This window comes from Kwoniella europaea, chromosome 1 (genome assembly GCF_036810445.1).
Source record: "Kwoniella europaea PYCC6329 chromosome 1, complete sequence".
Taxonomy (NCBI): domain Eukaryota; kingdom Fungi; phylum Basidiomycota; class Tremellomycetes; order Tremellales; family Cryptococcaceae; genus Kwoniella; species Kwoniella europaea.
Window position 1 is genome coordinate 2442997 of NC_089487.1, and position 18077 is coordinate 2461073.

Sequence of the window (18077 nt, forward strand, 5' to 3'; positions counted from 1 at the left end):
TGCTCACATATCGCTCAAGGGTCGACGGTCATAGCTGCAATGCAAGCATCATCATTCAGTAGCATAGATCACTTCGGGCGTGGTCATGGGTATAGTATCTACATAAATACCTTGACGGGTATTCGGTACGGATTTATAGCTAATATAAAATACAGTCGATGAAGATAGACACCGAAAGCTATCTGTTGTAGTAGGTTGCGGATATCCACACGAATGGTATTGACCATGGATTGAATCGAGATCGTATCGCAAACAAGACTTGGCGGTACCAGGTGGATCTGTTAGGCCAATGGAGTCAGTCAGAGGAAATTGTGCCAAAACAACCAGATGAAGAGAATGAGATTTACACACCAAGAATGATTGGTCTCATTGAATTCCTTCCTTGGTGAGACAGCAAGGACAAGGTGACAATTGACTCATCATCTGAATATCAACTTGACTTCCTTTACTCGATGCATTCGCATATTTGAGAATCTTTTCCCAGTCTATATCCTCCATCTCAGCGTCCGGGACACCTATGATCATCTTGTCAAAATCATATTCCCAAGGGATGCTATCATTCAGAACTTCCATCTGAGATGTCTTGGTCCTCTTGTTCACTCTCAGACATCTTTCGAGCAGCGCTTTTGGTTGATCGGTGCGAGAGTATGGCGCCAGGAACATGGTATGGTCTAGTTCACACAGTGGAAGCATATAGTTAATGATGTTGTGGAGTGTGACTCTCGGAAACTTTTTGGGAGGTGTGAGTTGTTCCATAATGGTGAGGATCAGATCAGGTATCATATCCTTGACGATCATTTTGAACCTCTTCGAGCATGTTGATTTGAAAGTCGGAGCCGAAAGCAAGTGGACGTCCGGTTTGCTTCGTCGTAAGATATAGTCGTCGTAGTCGGCTTCATCATACGTAGGCGCGGTGAAACATAGATTCTTGAAACACCCTAACAGTGGAAGAACGCCGAAGAATTGATCATCCACTATATCATCTAGAGGAACAATATGTCGATCTTGCCAATCTGCACAGTCTTTGAGGCATTTGCCAGTGATGATTAGAGTTTCAAACTTGGGGAAAAGATGACGCTTGTGCTTTATGCATTCGCGTTTAGCCCGTCTAGCCCATACACGAAGATCTTGGCACAGCTGGGTCGGCATTCGCGTTGTGAGAGTGATAATTCGAGTGGACGGGAACAAGGCGAGTTTGCGTTTCTCTGACCGAGGAGCGGGATAAGCATATTGATTCAAAGGTGGGTCACCTTGATCGACTCCCTCTTCATCTTCAGATTCTATAGGAACATCGGAACAACGTAGCTTAATCGGTCGAGCTGTCGCATTGTTGGGCGTGGGAATTAAGGAGGTGGAAGAAATTCTGATCCTTCGATATCTTGCCGATCTTGGTAAGCCGATGAAGAGTTTATCGGCATTCTGCTTTGTGATGATGATATGAGCGTATAACCTGGGTGCGGCCAAGTGGTAGGTGAATTTAGATACACTCATAAAGGTACCAAGGGTTGATTGATCAGCGAAAGAGATGATGAGTGATAGAATTTCGTCAGGAAGGCGACCGTAATATGGTCGACTGGGTGGTATAGGTGGGAGGGATGTTGCGCGGGGCACGGGGGCTAGGAGGGACTTGATATTGCCGGGTGTGGGCTAAATAGGTGATTGTACGATCAGTACGCGGAAGCTATCAAGCAATCAGACTTGAGGAAAGCAAGGGATGGGTACTCACCTGATCCAAGCTCATGCTGTCTCCTGCTGAACTGCTTGAGAATGGAGGATGAAGGATGGAGGAGATGTATTCCGTCTTTGATGACAGAAGGCAGAAAGAGGAAAATGAAAAGTGAAAGGAAGCAGACAAAACAAGAAGAAGAAGAGAAAGAAGAAGAAGGATGAGAAATGGGGGATCGCATGGATCTCTCTCACCCCACATCGATATCGCACAGTGAGTGACATGGCGAACAAAGCGATCAGTGCGTCATTCGTCATTCGTCATTCGTCATTCGTCATTCGTCAGTCACATCAGACTAAGACCCCATAAATCCAGAGTACTCGTATCGTACAGCACAGTACATACACTATCCCTCTATAAAGATCCATAACCCCCACATTCATCCTATCACTGCAACCTCTTCCCCTTCCTCTCCGTCAACCCCATCCCATTCAGACTCTGTACTCCCTTCAACCCCAATCCATACCCATATCCATTGCCATTCCCGTTGATCATCCTCTCCCCACTCCTATCTCTCCCCACCGCAATTTCGAGCCATCTCACACCTTCCAGCGCATAACTTGCCAGCCAGAATATAGGTAATTTCAATTCGAATCCTGCACGTCTTCTTTTCTCAATTTTCAATGATGAAGTAGCCGTGAGTCCACCTTGATTAGCGAAGAATGGATCGTTGAGCGACATTTCGCCTGATATCGGGGAAGGAGGCAAAGAGGCGTGTGGAGAAGGTGTAGAGGGAAGTAAGACCGATGAAGAAGATGAGGAGGGGGAAGGAGGTTTCGCTTGAATAGCTTGGAGGACAAACTGGATGACCCAAAAAAAAATATAGACATATCAGCTATTATCAGATATTTGTGTATGAAGTGTTGATATGACTGAAATGATTACGTACGAATGGATAGATTAGAGCGAATATCGCCATAGTCACTAGAGGAGGACCGAAGGAAGTCAAGAATGTAGCTGGGAATCCTATGTAACAATACGACATCAGTTACTGCTTTTACGGATTAGTGTTTTGATTGCCATAGGCGACTAGGCTCAACTTACCAAATCCAATCATATAGGCCGTCCTATCTTGCATGTAACTGATTCTGTGATCCAGAGGCCAATGCTTGGAGGTGAAATTCCATCTACAGGACAACCCCAACAGTGCTAATCAGCCTACATTTCATTCTTTCCGCTGCAGTGCAACAAAGCATATTAACTGTATTGAAGACTGGACTCACTCAAAACAGTAATACGCATCGATCACACACATATACGTAAAGCTCATCCACCTTCCGAAGAAGGGTATCAACCCGATCAGCCTCGATATCAAGGTGAAATCGCTAATTAACAATATACGTGTGATCGCTTGAAAGATCTTTGCGAATGGTGCGGAAGTCGAAGTCTGCGTTAATGAAGGAGGAGCCGAGGTGGTTGGAGTAGATACGGGAGAGGGTTGGAATCGGTGTCTGAATGGGATGCACAAGGATTTTAGCATGATTCTAACGATACCAAAAGTCCTGTGTATGAAAGTAGGAAAGGGATCGAAATTACTTACGAAGGATGTAAGATTGCTTGAGCTCGTTTTGATATGGATGGACCCCATGAAGCCTGCACATCAAATCAAGATCAGTCAGCATCCCAAATACGATTGATACAATGTCCAACCTTTCCAATGACCTTGAACAGGTACATAAAGATGATTTGGGTATAGATTCACTCACATTGATCCAGAAACATACGACGAATACCGGCCAACTCAATAAAAGGTTATACCACATACCCATTTTCTTCGTCTTACTCTCCATCAACTCCGATACGGGGTGGACTAAAAAAGGTGAGAAGAATAGTGATCCGAGTGATAATGATATCAAGGAGAGGATGTTGATTAGGCTATCCAGACACACCCACATATATATCAGTCAGACAGTTGTTGAGGAAGATCTTATCTGCATGTTATCTGCAACACAATACAGACTGACTCACGTAGATTTCAGAACCAATGTTCTCAATTCTCTATCACTATATACCATAACATCCGCCCATAGAAGTCAGCCCACAGGGACCGACTGATATCTCAAAAGTCATATCAAATTACCCACCTCCAAACCAATTCCCAACTCCTTTCCAACCTCACTGCATCCCTCAACCCTATCCTCAAATGATCAATCATCCCTCTAATTCTATTCCCAATATACTGTCCATCCGTCCAATCTCCCCCGGCATAACTCTGAGTATACCCCCCATCCAATCCAGGGGAGTTCAACCCTCCACCCGAGCTATACGAGTTGATCCCACCGAGATTCAAAGGTGATGCCTGCGGTATACTATATCTCGGTACATTCCTGTTCTCACTATTGTTTGTAGGGTAGAGATTGGCAGATTGACGACGTAGGGGCGTATATGCCTTGTTCGTAGTTGGATTAGAATTGGTTTGTCTTGATGATGAAGGGGAGGATGAGGACGAAGAAGGAGGAGGGGGAGCTGCGCCGGGTCGTCGATGTAGCATTTCGACCTTATCCCTTTGGTAGCTGTTGAGTGCCTCAAGTGTATATCGTCGTGGATGTGAATTTGAATGTGAATGTGGTTATGAATTTAGTGTTGGTTTTGATACGATAGTGTCTGTGAGACTGAGTGGTTTTGTGAGAAACGTTCGAATGTTTTCAGCGCGTTATGGAGGGCCAATGTAACGGTAACGAACGCGTCACGTTATTCATAGATATATTCATATCAGATATCAGACATCAGATACATTCCTCATCCATTCCAATTCTCAATTTTCAATTCAAGAGATTCATTACAACTGCAAGCGAAGCCAATAGATAGAAGTAAAAAAAAACACATAGATAGATGAATAAGAGTACGAGCGATAGCGATTTATAACCAAATAAATACAAACAAACAAATTAACAGTTTCTGAAAAGATATACAAAGACATTTTCCAATCTCTTTTTTTCTTCCTAGTAATTTTTCTTCTTCGTTTTCTTTTCTTGACTAATCCAACAATCCTATAGATGGCTTCGGAACAATTCAAAATTACTGACCCGACCTGGATTCAATCAATTCGCAGAATCCAATCCTACCCAACTACCTTCCAACCCACTTCCAGAAGCAGAAGTTTCTTCATCCCCATTCCCAGATGAATTACTAGTGGTATGAATCGAGCTAATCAAATCATCATTTCCCTCATGATCACTACTGTTCGCAGAAGCGGTCGTAGGTGTTCTCGGTAGACCCTTTTCTTCTTTATGTTTTAGCGAAGGGGAAAGTAAATTTGAAGTAGTAACAGGGTTGATAGGACCAGTTGAAGAAGTCGGCAAGACATATGCACTTGTCCACCCTACCATCTTACTAAGTAAGATGGGAGGCAGGTTAAGGTGGTAAACGAAAAATGGGAAAAATGATTTCGAACCGATAAACCAACTTTCGTTATTCCTAAATACCGTTCCTCTCAAGACCGACACATTCGGATTGAGATATGAAGGACGTTTGATGATTTTCAATAATTTCTTTTCAAACTTATCGTAACTTTTCACTTTATTTCCTAATCCCACTATACCCAGGATATTACCGTACAAATTCGAAATCGATCCAACCAAATAATCTCTAATGACTGATATTTTACCGCTGGCCGAATGGTTATTTAGTAGTTGTTCTCTTGCAGCTTGTCTTCTAGTTAGGTGTTTCCCACCACTCAGTATAGCTGGTAGAGTAGGTAAATCCACGTCACCCACGTAGACTGAGACGATCCGAGCTCCGGAAGATGCAGCGAGATTACGTCCGAGTAAATGGTGGTTGAGAGTAAGCACCTGACTTGCAAACGTATCGGGGGTAGTAACGACCGAGCCAGAAGGGTAGAAATTGATTAATGTCGGAGTAGATCCATCGGAGTTGGGTGAGAGGAGCGTAGGTAGAGCAGGTAGTGATCCTGGTTGACTTGGTGGAGATGGATTAAGAGGGTAGAGAGAAAGGAAAGAGTGAATATGAGGTAATTGTTCCGGTGAAGGATTGTAGGGATCTCCAGAAGGGTACTTGCCAGAGACGGGGAATCGAAGAGTTAGGGTGGCAAGTAATGATCGGTGGAATGGTGGGAATGTGGTGGTCTGAGCGATACGTGAAGATCAAACATCAGCGTTAGCCTTTGTCATAGGACAAGATCGGGGTTAACGGTGAAGAGTAGAAGTATCACTTGAGGCAGACACTCACGTCATCAGGATCGTAGATCAACACTCTGAGTGCTGATTTCTCTTCCAATCCACTCAATCGTCTCTCCAATTGATCGGCATCTCTCGATTTAGGTACAGCTACCAGTACGATGTATCCCGCTCTGAGCAAGCTCGCTGCCAGAGGTATGAGGAGGGGTGGCATAGGTGACGGGGCAAGAATGACTGGTGACAGTCATCGTCAGCTTGTCTGACTGCCTTAATCGTCCAAGTTGATTCATATCACTCACCGATCGCTTCCTTCAACATTCCATCCTCTACTCTACCCTTGACTCCAAATTTCCTTCTCACCTTCAGATCATTCTTGAAATTTCGCAGATTATTGGAATACTTGTAAATTGTTAGACCTGTCAATCCCAACCCTACTGAGATCGCCGCGCTGAACAAGTACGGATGCTCTTTGATCAATCTCTCCGATTTGCAATAAGCCGCTTTCAAACCTGTGGTGGGGATGATAGAAGGTGGTGAAGGTGGAGGGGGAGGTGGTGGAGAATCTTTACCTCCGAAAGGTGGGAAAGGGATTGAGATGGATGGTGGTCCGTGGATGTTTAGCGTTTCGACTGTAAGTGAGATCCGTTGACTTGTAAGCACTAGGTACTAGTGAGAGACTTTGTACGTACATAGTTCGTTGGTAACTTTCTCCATGGTTTCCAGCATCTTATACGGTAGTTCATGGAGGTTATTAGGCACTTGATTGTCTAACCATTCTTCGAGTTGGTCAAGGAAGGATAAATCGTCAGGCATGGTGAGAGTACCTCAACTCGGTGAAGGCAGATTTAAATGGAGTTAATGGATCTTTGTGCGTGTCTTGGGTGTGACTGATGTGTAGTCGTAAAGCTCGAGAACGTGAGATGATGGATTATATACCCATATGTGAGGTATGGTATCGCACACGGTGGACGTTCGGCAATGGGAATGGCAATGGGAATGAGTGATGGAGTGATGGAGTGATGAAGCGAGTTGAGATGCAATGATGATGACAGTCTACCGGCATCAATCCATCCTCGGTGATAGCCGGATTATGGGATTATCCCCATCCCATATCCAGGTTTATGCCACATCACTCCGGACTATCACTTTGATTTGATGCCGTTCATCTCATCGCCCATGATTCTCTTTTCTTCGATTTTGTCTGGTGCTTCAAAGAAAGATGGATGGGTTTGTTATTGTTGAAATAGGAAGAGTTCACTATCAACACATCAGAAAAACACCCTCAATCCACCATGCCTTTCTCAGACGAGACCAAAGATAGAGTAAACGCCGCTATCAAGTGAGTGATAAACCGACAATCCAATCTCCATCTGGTGAAGTGAGATCCAAATGCTAACACCATGTTCCTTTAATAGTGTCGGCAAGGTCAGTATCATATTACCTTGTCACCTCATCTTCACACATCTTTGACTCATGACAGAGAGACTCAGAAAGCTTTGACCTGGACTGGACGATCGAATGCTGATGGGTGTTCTCGTCATCCACAGAACATTTTGACAGTCGCTTGGATCCCAATGATCATCTACATCGGATACAGGAACTCCAACCCACAACCATCTTTGATCAAGTGTGTTCTTCTATCTCATCATAATATGTCGTTCTGTATGACTAATTTATGTTCTTTCGTGTAGACTTATCACACCATTAGTAAGGATATAACCTCTATAATGAAGAAAAACAAAAGGTAAGTTTGTCTTCTTAGATCCAGTCAAAATGTGTTTACCATATTGACAATCACCGTTGGTTTTATAGGTGTAGCTGTAATATCACTTCTCATGCATTCTCATAATCCCTGCCTTCTCTTTAATACATCAAATTACTGATAATGACCTACTGATCGCGAGTTCAACTATCGTTATGACTCAACCCTTGGATCTCAATAGATGATCCAGATCAAGAAGCAATCAACTCATGTCATGAAACCACAGATGTTCTCTATCCAAGCTATAGTGATGGACTTGGCGATCTCGTTCTTCTTTCATATTGCCAAAGAAACATCAATCATGATCTCTCAAGAAAAACAGCCAATCACGATTCAATTCATCTTTACCTTTCATCTTGGATCACTTCTCTTCCTCTACGATATCTTCTTTTGCTTGTCTTGTTATCTTCCCGTATGTTACCCTATTCGATCCCAGCGATGATGTCAACAACCCGAGGATCAGCGTCATCTACCCTTCCCATCTTCCGATGTGGAACCAAAAGAGACGTCTGTATTTACCCTACCATCCTTATACGGGATGAGTATGGGCAAAACTGAAGATCACGGGAGGCCCGGCTGAGCTGGTACAATTTTCAATTAACATCGGTCCTTGCTGTCTTTTTGCTTTCTTTCTAATTATCCTTCTCATCTTCGTTTAAAGCGTAGCCTGTACGAGTTACGAGATATATGAATATAATGCATGTAACTATATATCACTCTGGTTTTCTGACAAGTAAGGTAACAGTCAATCTGAATTTCAATCGATAAATCCTATCTACAACAACGAAGTCATTTTACTCTTATTCCATTCTGTTATACTCAGACGTATGATCTACCTAAGAGTATCATCGCACTGGCCTATATAGCCATTCATCTACTTAGAGCTGGAAGGACAGTCATCGCAGGTGCATTCACCTGGAGGACAGCTGCACGAGTCGCCACATCTAGTCAATCAGACAATAATAATGTTAGTGTTTTATCCTCATTGAAACAGAACAGATCTTATATGTATAGACTCACGAGCAACCTTTCGATTCTTCCTTCTTGGTCTTAGCGGGACAGTTGGCGCAGGTACATTGACCAGGTGGGCAAGTACATGTTTCACCGCATCTATACGAACAGACAACCAAATGAATTAGCATATTATCATATACGGGGAATCAACAATCCTCATTACACCTCACCCCTCGCCGCACAATCTCAATCAATCAATGGTAAGTATACAGCGAATGTATAACTCATCGTATCATCTCTCCCACATCAACTCGCACCTGCACATCATCATCATCATCATCATCGTCATTCACCCCCCTCTCTCACCCTCTTAACAAGGTACAAAGTGGATGAATCATACTCACCCGCAAGCCTTATCCTTGTTTTTGTTGGAGTTGGGGCACGATCCGCACTCGCATTTGCCCGGAGCGCATTTACATTCAGGTTGGCAGCTATATCCGCATTGAGTGATCAGTCAAGTATGTCAGCCAAATCATCTGTCAGCTATGGTACCATCGATATATGGACAGATGATATGAAGCTATCATATAGAGCGCAGAGAGGGTGTGTGTTTACGTGAGGGTGTTGAAGTGTTTGGCAAAAGCTTCACTTGCCACTCACGTGCATGGCTTCTCTTTCTCCTCTTTCTCATGAACAGGACATCCAGGGCATGTACAAGTTCCAGGTGAACACTTGCACTCGTGATCTTTTTGACAACTACGGAAAAAGTCAAAGCGTGAGCTTGGAGCTCTTGAACGACATGTAGCAGGTGAAAATGGGATGGGATGGGATGAGGTGGGCTGAACTGAAGTTGCAGGAGAAGGTGGACTCACGTGCAGATGGAACTTGGGTTCTTGGAACTACAGGAGCAAGAAGCTGAAGAAGCTGCAGTGGGAGGGACAGTTCTGCAAGAAATAACAAAAATCAGTTCGGAACACCGAGGATGAAGTGGAGTGGAGTGAGGTGATAGACCATACTCGTATGGTTGTCAGTCGCTGGGAGGAGAGTGAGAAGACAAAAAAACTCACGAAGACATGTTGGTAGGCTAGTATTGTCCTTGTATGTATAGGTGGTTGTGTACAGTATTGGTGTTAATATGTTGAATGATACGACAAAGGATTGAATTGAATGTTGAGTGTCACTCTGTATTTATAGTTTATCAGGTTTGAGGGATGAGGTAATTTAATTTACCTGAGGCATTTACGCGCTCAAAGTGGCAAAAATCACTCAAATAACTCCATCTCTGATCAACCGTTATCTGCAGCAAAACAGCCAAGCCCAAGCAAACATAAGGATTGTCTGAGCTCAAACATGTTTGAAGGAGGGAACGGAGGGACCTTCCTTGCTCTGATGGTGTATAGGTGAAGGCACAATGATCTTACCGCAGAGCATACGGAAATATGGGTCCTTCTGGAGTCGCACCGAGGCAGCTCAACGGACCAGATACCTTTCTTTAAAGGATTCATGCCAAGTCAGCGCCCTTGGTCAAGGATGGTCTTGTTCCTTGTCGTCAAGGCGAGTCATAACAAGCCTATCAGCAGTTGGCATTCATTCTCCACAATTCGTCTATCAAAGTAGCTCTCTGTGGAGTGTGGTGCATCTATGATGAATGATGGAGTCACGTGATGTCAACAAACATACCGTGAGGTATAAAAGTATACAAGTATATATCCGTACTGCACATAAGGTTCCGCACCACTTGACGATCACTTTGCAATATATGACGTAGATGATCAAATCAAATCAATTCATGACATACACCTGAACTCAGTCATTCACGTATCATACTCATCATACTCACACTTGATAATCAACTTCCAATACCTACATACATATATATCACTTGTCTCCCTCAACAAGCTAGCTACACTGATAGAACGACTCATACCATGTCCACTCCTACACCAGAAGCCTCAGGCGTAAGGCAACGAGCCAACAAATTGGAGAAAGAGGATGAGACCGAGAACCCGTGAGTGCCCTATACTGGAAGAAGAAGAAGACTTGAGACTTGACATGTTATCAATGTGAAAATGTATATTGTCGGAGTCCTTTGAGAGTTGTGAAATTGACTATACGCATATGGACCTTCTATAGCGCATCCCTCTCTTCTAACCCCGCCAAGAAAGTTCCTCGAAATAAACCGAACGTGAAACCTCCTTTTATCGACATGTCAATGAACAGATTGTAAGTGGTTACTCCGAATCGCCTGAACAGGACAGGAATAGTTCTGACTGACATGAACCATGTTGAATGTGTATGACAGCCTCACATACCTCGTCTTATCGCTCTTCGTCGTTTTGGCATTTTACATCTGGCGATTCGTCGCGTGGGCACATCAAGTAGGAGGTTACTGGGCAGTCATCACTGGAAACCACAGGACTCCCGTCTCTGATGCAGCTGCTTCAGCAGCAAGTGCAGCAAGTAGTTTATCCAGTGCGTCAAGTAAGGCTACTACGTCTGTTGATCCGAAATCTATCGCAGTGAGTACTACCTAACCTCAAAGTACGGTCTTTCACAGTTTTCAACAATGGCAATTCTCCTTTCTTTATCCTTATCCTTCTCATAAATTCCCTTTGCTGTCTAATCCACGTAATATACTCATAGCTGATATACCTGATACTTGTATTAAATTCATAGCCCAAACCAACTCAAGCAGGTCAAGGAGAAGACGACATCCAATCTCAAATATACCACCTAGCCAATTCACTAGGTATCAAACCTGCCGAACTCTCCGCCGCTATTCGACCATTGGTCGATCCCTCTGTACCGGACCCAGCTGAAAAGGCCAAACAGGAGATCGAACTTCTCAGAGCTCAGGTAGAAGCTAAAGCTACGGAACATCAGGCTGAGGCTCAACAGCATGAAGGAGGAGTGTTGGATATGCTTGGTGAAGCTTTGTTGGATTAGGCGAATCATCATACTGAGAGACGAAAGGATGGTAATTCGACAAGTTATAAGGGAGTCCGATGATTGATATGAGAGGGAGTAATTTGAGTAACGATAATCAGCGACATAAGAGGTAGAGAGTAGAATGGAATGAATATTATGAAGCGAATGAACCTCAATCAAAGATTATATATCTATCACGATGAGTGTACTGATCTAATTTCATCATACTCTATAAGAATCGTATAAATATCATGCATTCTGAACAAACAAATATAGAAATGAATTCTGGGGTATACGAAATATATAATCTATTCGTTTTCGTTTCTGTTCCAGTTTTCCTCTTGTTAGATTACTCATTACTCCAACCTATATTACACCATCGGCCTATGTCTATCGCAAATACAATCACATCATAAGCATCGTATTGCTTGACTGATAGCACGCACTGCTATTATCGCACCCAAATGACTTCTGGATCCGATCACTTTGATCCAGTCAAATCAGCTGGGAATCCCGAGAAATCCTGTTGATCAGTGACGTTTTGACCTGACTGATTGTATGAGATTCTCATTCGTAATCTTATCGCAGCCTAGAAGATAAAAATGTGAGCGATTGCTCCATCTTCTCGAGCGGATCTATGTTGTGAATAATCGAAATAGGCAAACTTACACCTGCAGGAGCATGTATTCTCATCTGTTGAGTTTCCGTCGATCCAGCCGAGATATCAGATGATGACATAGCTTGCATCTGAAGTTGTTGGGTCTGTACCACACACAATCAGAACGATATATCAGCATTGATCACTTCAAACTCAGCCTATATGTTATCTTAAGACCTACTTTAGGCACAGCAACCTGGAAGTTGACTCCTCCAATAATCTCCCCAGTGGTATTTTGGAACCTAGCCAAGATCTGTATCAAACCAGGTTGGGTCGGTGCCACTTTAGGTGTCAAGGTGATTTTCAATCCATTCTTCTCATATGCCGTATAGCTCTGTAGATTCGATTTCGGCGGTTGAGGTTGAATCTGTTGTTGCTGGACAACAGGTTGAGGGGTAGAGTTTGAAGGAGTTACTAAATCGAATAATGATCCTGCACCTCCACCACTGCTCAAACCAGGAGAAATTGCAGGTGATCTAGATGCAGATGTGGATGGCGCAGTAGGTGTCGGTGTGGAATCGAATAATGACATTATATCAGCAGCGGCGGATGTCGATTTACCATTCTGCTGAATTGTTGGTGATGTAATACCTCCTCCACCTAAATCAGAAGATCCACCGCCGAATATATCCGCCAATAAATCTTGAGTTGATGGACCAGATGAAGATGAAGGTAAGTTGCCATTGGTTGGGGAAGTGAGGTCATCTCCGATGAGATCTACCACCGTATCCTTATCCGTCCGAGTTGATCCAACGGGTTTACGTTCGCTCACTATCATGGCATAAGCAGTAAGTCAGCCACTGTCTTAATGTCACCGCCGGAATGGGCTGTATCGACAGAGAAATGCGAAGCCGACTCACCAGTACCCATGATAGTCGCTCTGATCTCAGGAGGAGGCATCCTCTCCAAAACACCAAGTTTGACATCATTCAATCCAAACAAATTACTAAATTCAACTGCTCTCTGCTGGATCTCCAATTCCAAATTACTTGAAAATCCGGCTAAGATCTCTGCGATCCTATCTTGGTTATGAGATTGTTGAGGTGTGGAAAGTTCCTTGAATCGGACTGATAATTTCGATAAAGCAGTAAGGACGAATTGTCGAATGAGAGTATTGGTGTATGGTGAAGATAGGACGAGGTTAAGCAGATCGATCAAATCTGTGTCCGTTACCTATAATCCGAGAAAGGGTCAATAAGCTATGCAAGGCGGCATTTGGGCAAGAGTAGAAAAGCTGGCCCAGAAATCGAAAGGAGGAGTTGACTCACCTGCTTGACCTCTTCTCCATCATCGATTGTACCGCCCTGTAAGAGTACGTCTCCAAATTCACCGATGATCCAAACAGCAGCGAGCGTCAAACTCTCTTGGGACAAGTCGTTCGATAGGGCTGCGTACAGTCTTTGAGCAGTGTAGAACTGAAGTTCAGGTGTATGGCATGTGAGTCGAATGAAAGCCGCTAAAATCTCTTCTCGAACGTAATTACCGGCCTGATCAAACACGCAATAAAAAGTTAGCATATCATACATGATGTGCAACCTCTCTTCCAATTACCACGAATAAGTACGGAACTTTATTTAGGAGTAGGACTTACCAATTTCAACACCCTCAAAACCGTATCAATCTGCCACCTCTTATTCGGTGCGAACCTCTCAGCCGCCAGGCAGATCTGTGTGGTCATACCGAGCTTGAACTCATTGTCTGCTACTTCCAAGAACGACAATAACTCTCTAATCATCACTCGGACATTTCCTTCGTTGACCAAAGCGTATGATAATTCCAGTGCTCTTCGTCGGATTGAGATATCACCATCTCGCAGACAGTCTAATATCGTATTTCGGTGTCGTTGGACAGCGTTGGTATCGATCGATACAACTTTGTTGAGAGTATTAAGGGCAACATATCTATGGATGGGAGAAATATCGTCAGCCCAATGCTCTCTTGCAAAGCATTGATACCTCGATGAATTGAATCGATCGTTGAATCCCGGACACCATACCGCAGAGGAGAAACAAGTCACCTAATATTATTATCTCTGTTGCTCAAGAACTTTCCTAGAATGTTAATAGCCATAACTCTCAAACCCGAGTCCGCCTCAATCTCCAAAACCGTCAAAACGGTTTCATACAGGATTGAATTTCCGACATTCTTTGTACTATCCGTATTAGTCGCAACTTGAGCTAGGATATCATTCATTATCTCAGACGAAGCCGGATCACCTCTTCCAAGAAGACGCAATAATCGTAATATTTTCACTTGAAGGAAAGGATCGGTGATACCTAAGACGTCGTGCTCGGCTGAGTAACCTGTGGTTACTAGGTTCTTGAGATGTTTGACCAGATAGCCTGTTGCCTGGATGTCACAATAAAAAGTTTAGCTAGAAACTCGAAGCATGATACGAGTATGGGCAATGAGGATCAGAGTGATAAAATCTCTGATGGGGAATTGCACGACGTGCAGTATAATAAGACTGTGATCCAGATAGCGATGACTAGATAGATTACCCACTTTTCTAAACTCATCGCAAACTTTCTCGTCAATCTCACACATCTCAGTTATCAGCGTGATACCAGCTAACAATACACCGTGATTCCTATCTTGAATCAACATTTTTGCTTTTGTTATGAAATGATCCATTAGGTCTGGTACACGTCGGATAATTCTCAGTGCGCATAAAGCGGCCTACATTGTATCACAAATATCAGCTAAAATCCCCTCCTCATTGGTGACCTAATCGAAAAGATAGATTTTGGCAGCTCACCTTCTTTCTGATATAGGTGTTACTGCTCCCCAATAACTTTTCAATCTCATTGGCTAAATCCCTTGACATCTCCTCGGAAGATATGTTAGCGAATGTACAGAGTGCTAAGCCCACGGCATACATATTGGAGTGATTCATATCGCTAGTAACACATCAATCAACAGGTTATCATTTGGTTTTCACCCATGCGATGTATGAACATGAGATAAACAGAATGGAGAGAAAATACCTACTTTTTCAACGAATTCGTCACCAATGTCAAAACCTCCTGATTCTCATCCAACAATAACATAATACCAAGATATCCCAGTCTCTTATCTGCGAATCGAGGCGAAGCGACGAGTTTGAGACATTCGATCTGGCCGAAATGCGCTGGATAACCTAACATGTGGATGTAGAGGAGTTTTGCAATGTTATTGTATCGTGTGAAAGAGTCTTCTTCTTTGAAAGATGTCTGTGCGGCACGAGGCGGTTGCGGGGGAAAAACCAACATGGAGATGAATAGTAGGTATGAAGTTGTATGAAGTTCAGGTGGATGGGAGTGATATGGAAGAGTTCAATGTTAGGAAGGGAGAGGGCGTTGAATTAGCTCAACGTCCAGTCACTCTGGATGAAGCAGGACACTCACTCGTACAGCCGCTGATTCCTTCTGTATGACTGCTCGTTCGTCCGCCAAGGTCTAATTAGCACCATGTTAGCAATCCATCGCATGCTTGTAGTAAGCATTCTGTTGGACCAACCTTGCAAGACCTTATAGCCTTGATCAACGCTACGTGTCATTTCGAAGTCAGCTGTGGGTAATACAATCCCGCTTGGAATCTCTTCCAAATTGCTAGCTCACCTTTGAGATTGTAGTGCCCACTCATCCTGCCTATTCGCTGTTCTGACTGCAGATTGAGACTTGTGGTAGGATGAGAAGAGCTGTTCGATGTCAGATAAGCTGAACCAGCAATCAAAGTTGTCATTGTCCATCATCCACGCGACTGAGAGGTGTTGCTTCGACGGAATCAAATATTGGACAAGTGGCACTAAGATTATCTACAAACACAACAATGAAATGCGTCATAGCTTGACCACCTAGAGTAAATCAACATCAACATTCATCTCCCTCTTAAATCTCTGCAGTCCACATCTCTTCCTATCCATCTATACGGCCACTTCTTAGAGTGTTGACTGAAAAAACCTCCCAAGACTCGACGGTCTACAGAATGCCCCCACTCAACATCTTCCTCACAACTTGGAACACAGGTCTACAAGGATCCAAAGCGCAATCTCAAGATCTAACAAGTTGGCTATTACCCGTCTTACAGCGTACAGCGAATGATCCGGAATTGCCTCAAGGTAGTATACCTGATCTGTATGTGATAGGTGTACAGGAACTGTTACCTGTTCATTTAGCCTGTAAGTGCATCTCTTCTGGACTGCAACTCTTGAACTACTCTTTATTTATACACGGATCATATCATCCCTTCAAAGGTTGTCCACTGATAACATAATGTGCAGTTGCTGGCCTCTCTCGACCCGTCTTAACTATTCTGACCGAACGAATACAATCACTCCTCTCTGCACATGCCACATCACTAACTCCCGAGAAGCATACCGGAAAAGAAGAATATACACTAGTATCTAGAGTTTCTCACGTTGGAGTGGCATTATGGGTGTTCGCGAGGAGTAAAACGATGAATAGTAAATTGGGGAAAAGTCTAACGTCGAGCTTGGGCTTGTATTACGGTGGAATGGGGAATAAGTCTGCTGTTGGAGTTAGGCTGCCTGTGAAGCGGGGTGAAAATGGGGGATGGGAGGTGTTGACGTGAGTGAATCTACTCGCCATGAGAAAAATCTCGTAAACACATAAGAACATTTTCGATATACAAGAATAGTATGCTCCGCTGTGCAACCAATCAAACTTGATCATTCTTTTACACCATCAAGTCTATAGTCATTGCTGACATGATTGCAACTTTCAGCTTCGTTAACACACACCTCGAAGCACACGATCATAATATACCTCGTCGAAATACGCAATACCAAAATATTCTTTCCTCTCTGGTATTCCAACCCTCCGATCCTCTGGCAGAACCATATCAGATATTCGATACGTCCCATCTATTCATCATGGGTGATTTGAATTACAGATTAACCAAGCGACCTTCAGCAGAATCACTAAGAGAAGGCGCGAGTGATGACATTCAGTTGGAAAAGGAGAGAAACGAGATGATATTGCTCGATACGCTGAAAAGGGAGCAGAACGCTGGGAGGGTATTTGTGGGTTTGAGGGAAGGGGAACTGAATAGGTTCGCACCTACTTATAAAAGGGTTGTAGGACAGGTAGAGGGCTATAGCAAGTGAGTTATATATCCCTTACGTCAACTCGATATATATTACAGTCGAATGTGCATGGATTAGTCCGAGTAAGCGCGTAACCGAATGCTAATGGCTGTTCACCAAATATAGAAAACGCATACCAGGATGGACCGATCGTATATTGTTCGCATCTCATACCGATGATCTGAGTGGCTCCAACACTACACAGATCGCACATTACTCCTCAACACCGGATCTGACGATATCAGACCATAAACCCGTTCATGCCGTATTATCTCTACCTGCTCCTTCCTCCTCCATTGCAGCTTCTGCTCCTCACCTCGCACCTCTCTTACCTGCTTCCTTCCCCCGTACTCCGGCTACATCGAAGGAAGTCATATGGGCATGGAGATTGATGGGTATGTTCTTGGATAGGTTGATAGGTTGGCCCTGGTGCGTTGTTGTGGCTCTTGGTGGGGGTAATGAGCGGACTGGCCTGGGGGTGGGTGCGTTCATAGCTATGGTTTGGGGTGTTTGGTGGTCTGGTGTATGGTCTGGGTGATTTTGCGGTGGGTGGTGGAATCCTATATTGATAGTCATCAGTCTCCTGTGTATGTATTCTGTATATTTCCTCTATATCTTGTGCAATCAGTCTGCACTGTTGAACAAGCAATCTTGAGTGTGATGGCCTTCGGATCACAACACACCGGCTCGGATATTGCCGAGATGTGCCCTGTTGAACCGGTCCATGGTCATGTGCTGGTTTAGGTTTGCGATCATGCTTGCATTCCACAAAATAACTATATACATCATTCATCTCCCTCGTTCATCGATGTATCTCGTAGCAGCTA

The 18077-nt window shown here is 43.8% G+C and overlaps 7 protein-coding genes across 7 annotated transcripts; 2 read left to right on the plus strand and 5 right to left on the minus strand.

The window, feature by feature from the left end:
- Nucleotides 1-366: 366 nt before the first annotated feature.
- On the minus strand, nucleotides 367-1741 carry V865_000908 (uncharacterized protein; the record flags this gene model as incomplete). The annotated part of the gene is made up of 2 exons (XM_066224736.1): nucleotides 367-1647; nucleotides 1727-1741. 2 exons carry the CDS (start codon nucleotides 1739-1741, stop codon nucleotides 367-369), a joined length of 1296 nt encoding a protein of 431 aa, XP_066080833.1.
- Nucleotides 1742-2113: 372 nt separating this feature from the next.
- On the minus strand, nucleotides 2114-4217 carry V865_000909 (uncharacterized protein; the record flags this gene model as incomplete). The annotated part of the gene is made up of 8 exons (XM_066224737.1): nucleotides 2114-2527; nucleotides 2616-2692; nucleotides 2771-2853; nucleotides 2950-3177; nucleotides 3267-3319; nucleotides 3433-3601; nucleotides 3695-3730; nucleotides 3811-4217. 8 exons carry the CDS (start codon nucleotides 4215-4217, stop codon nucleotides 2114-2116), a joined length of 1467 nt encoding a protein of 488 aa, XP_066080834.1.
- Nucleotides 4218-4767: 550 nt separating this feature from the next.
- On the minus strand, nucleotides 4768-6675 carry V865_000910 (uncharacterized protein; the record flags this gene model as incomplete). The annotated part of the gene is made up of 4 exons (XM_066224738.1): nucleotides 4768-5811; nucleotides 5915-6096; nucleotides 6162-6491; nucleotides 6552-6675. 4 exons carry the CDS (start codon nucleotides 6673-6675, stop codon nucleotides 4768-4770), a joined length of 1680 nt encoding a protein of 559 aa, XP_066080835.1.
- A 1819-nt stretch (nucleotides 6676-8494) lies between these two features.
- On the minus strand, nucleotides 8495-9653 carry V865_000911 (uncharacterized protein; the record flags this gene model as incomplete). The annotated part of the gene is made up of 6 exons (XM_066224739.1): nucleotides 8495-8568; nucleotides 8645-8734; nucleotides 8983-9069; nucleotides 9239-9334; nucleotides 9482-9522; nucleotides 9646-9653. 6 exons carry the CDS (start codon nucleotides 9651-9653, stop codon nucleotides 8495-8497), a joined length of 396 nt encoding a protein of 131 aa, XP_066080836.1.
- Nucleotides 9654-10506: 853 nt separating this feature from the next.
- On the plus strand, nucleotides 10507-11524 carry V865_000912 (uncharacterized protein; the record flags this gene model as incomplete). Its single annotated transcript, XM_066224740.1, has 4 exons — nucleotides 10507-10586; nucleotides 10712-10801; nucleotides 10881-11097; nucleotides 11255-11524. The coding sequence occupies 4 exons, from the start codon at nucleotides 10507-10509 to the stop codon at nucleotides 11522-11524; spliced, it is 657 nt and encodes a 218-aa protein (XP_066080837.1).
- Nucleotides 11525-11987: 463 nt separating this feature from the next.
- On the minus strand, nucleotides 11988-15788 carry V865_000913 (uncharacterized protein; the record flags this gene model as incomplete). Its single annotated transcript, XM_066224741.1, has 13 exons — nucleotides 11988-12095; nucleotides 12176-12268; nucleotides 12346-12935; nucleotides 13025-13337; nucleotides 13433-13651; nucleotides 13756-14065; nucleotides 14182-14513; nucleotides 14670-14843; nucleotides 14923-15064; nucleotides 15156-15376; nucleotides 15551-15601; nucleotides 15663-15691; nucleotides 15764-15788. 13 exons carry the CDS (start codon nucleotides 15786-15788, stop codon nucleotides 11988-11990), a joined length of 2607 nt encoding a protein of 868 aa, XP_066080838.1.
- A 342-nt stretch (nucleotides 15789-16130) lies between these two features.
- On the plus strand, nucleotides 16131-17788 carry V865_000914 (uncharacterized protein; the record flags this gene model as incomplete). The annotated part of the gene is made up of 4 exons (XM_066224742.1): nucleotides 16131-16323; nucleotides 16426-16732; nucleotides 16890-17267; nucleotides 17377-17788. The coding sequence occupies 4 exons, from the start codon at nucleotides 16131-16133 to the stop codon at nucleotides 17786-17788; spliced, it is 1290 nt and encodes a 429-aa protein (XP_066080839.1).
- Between the last annotated feature and the right edge of the window lie 289 nt (nucleotides 17789-18077).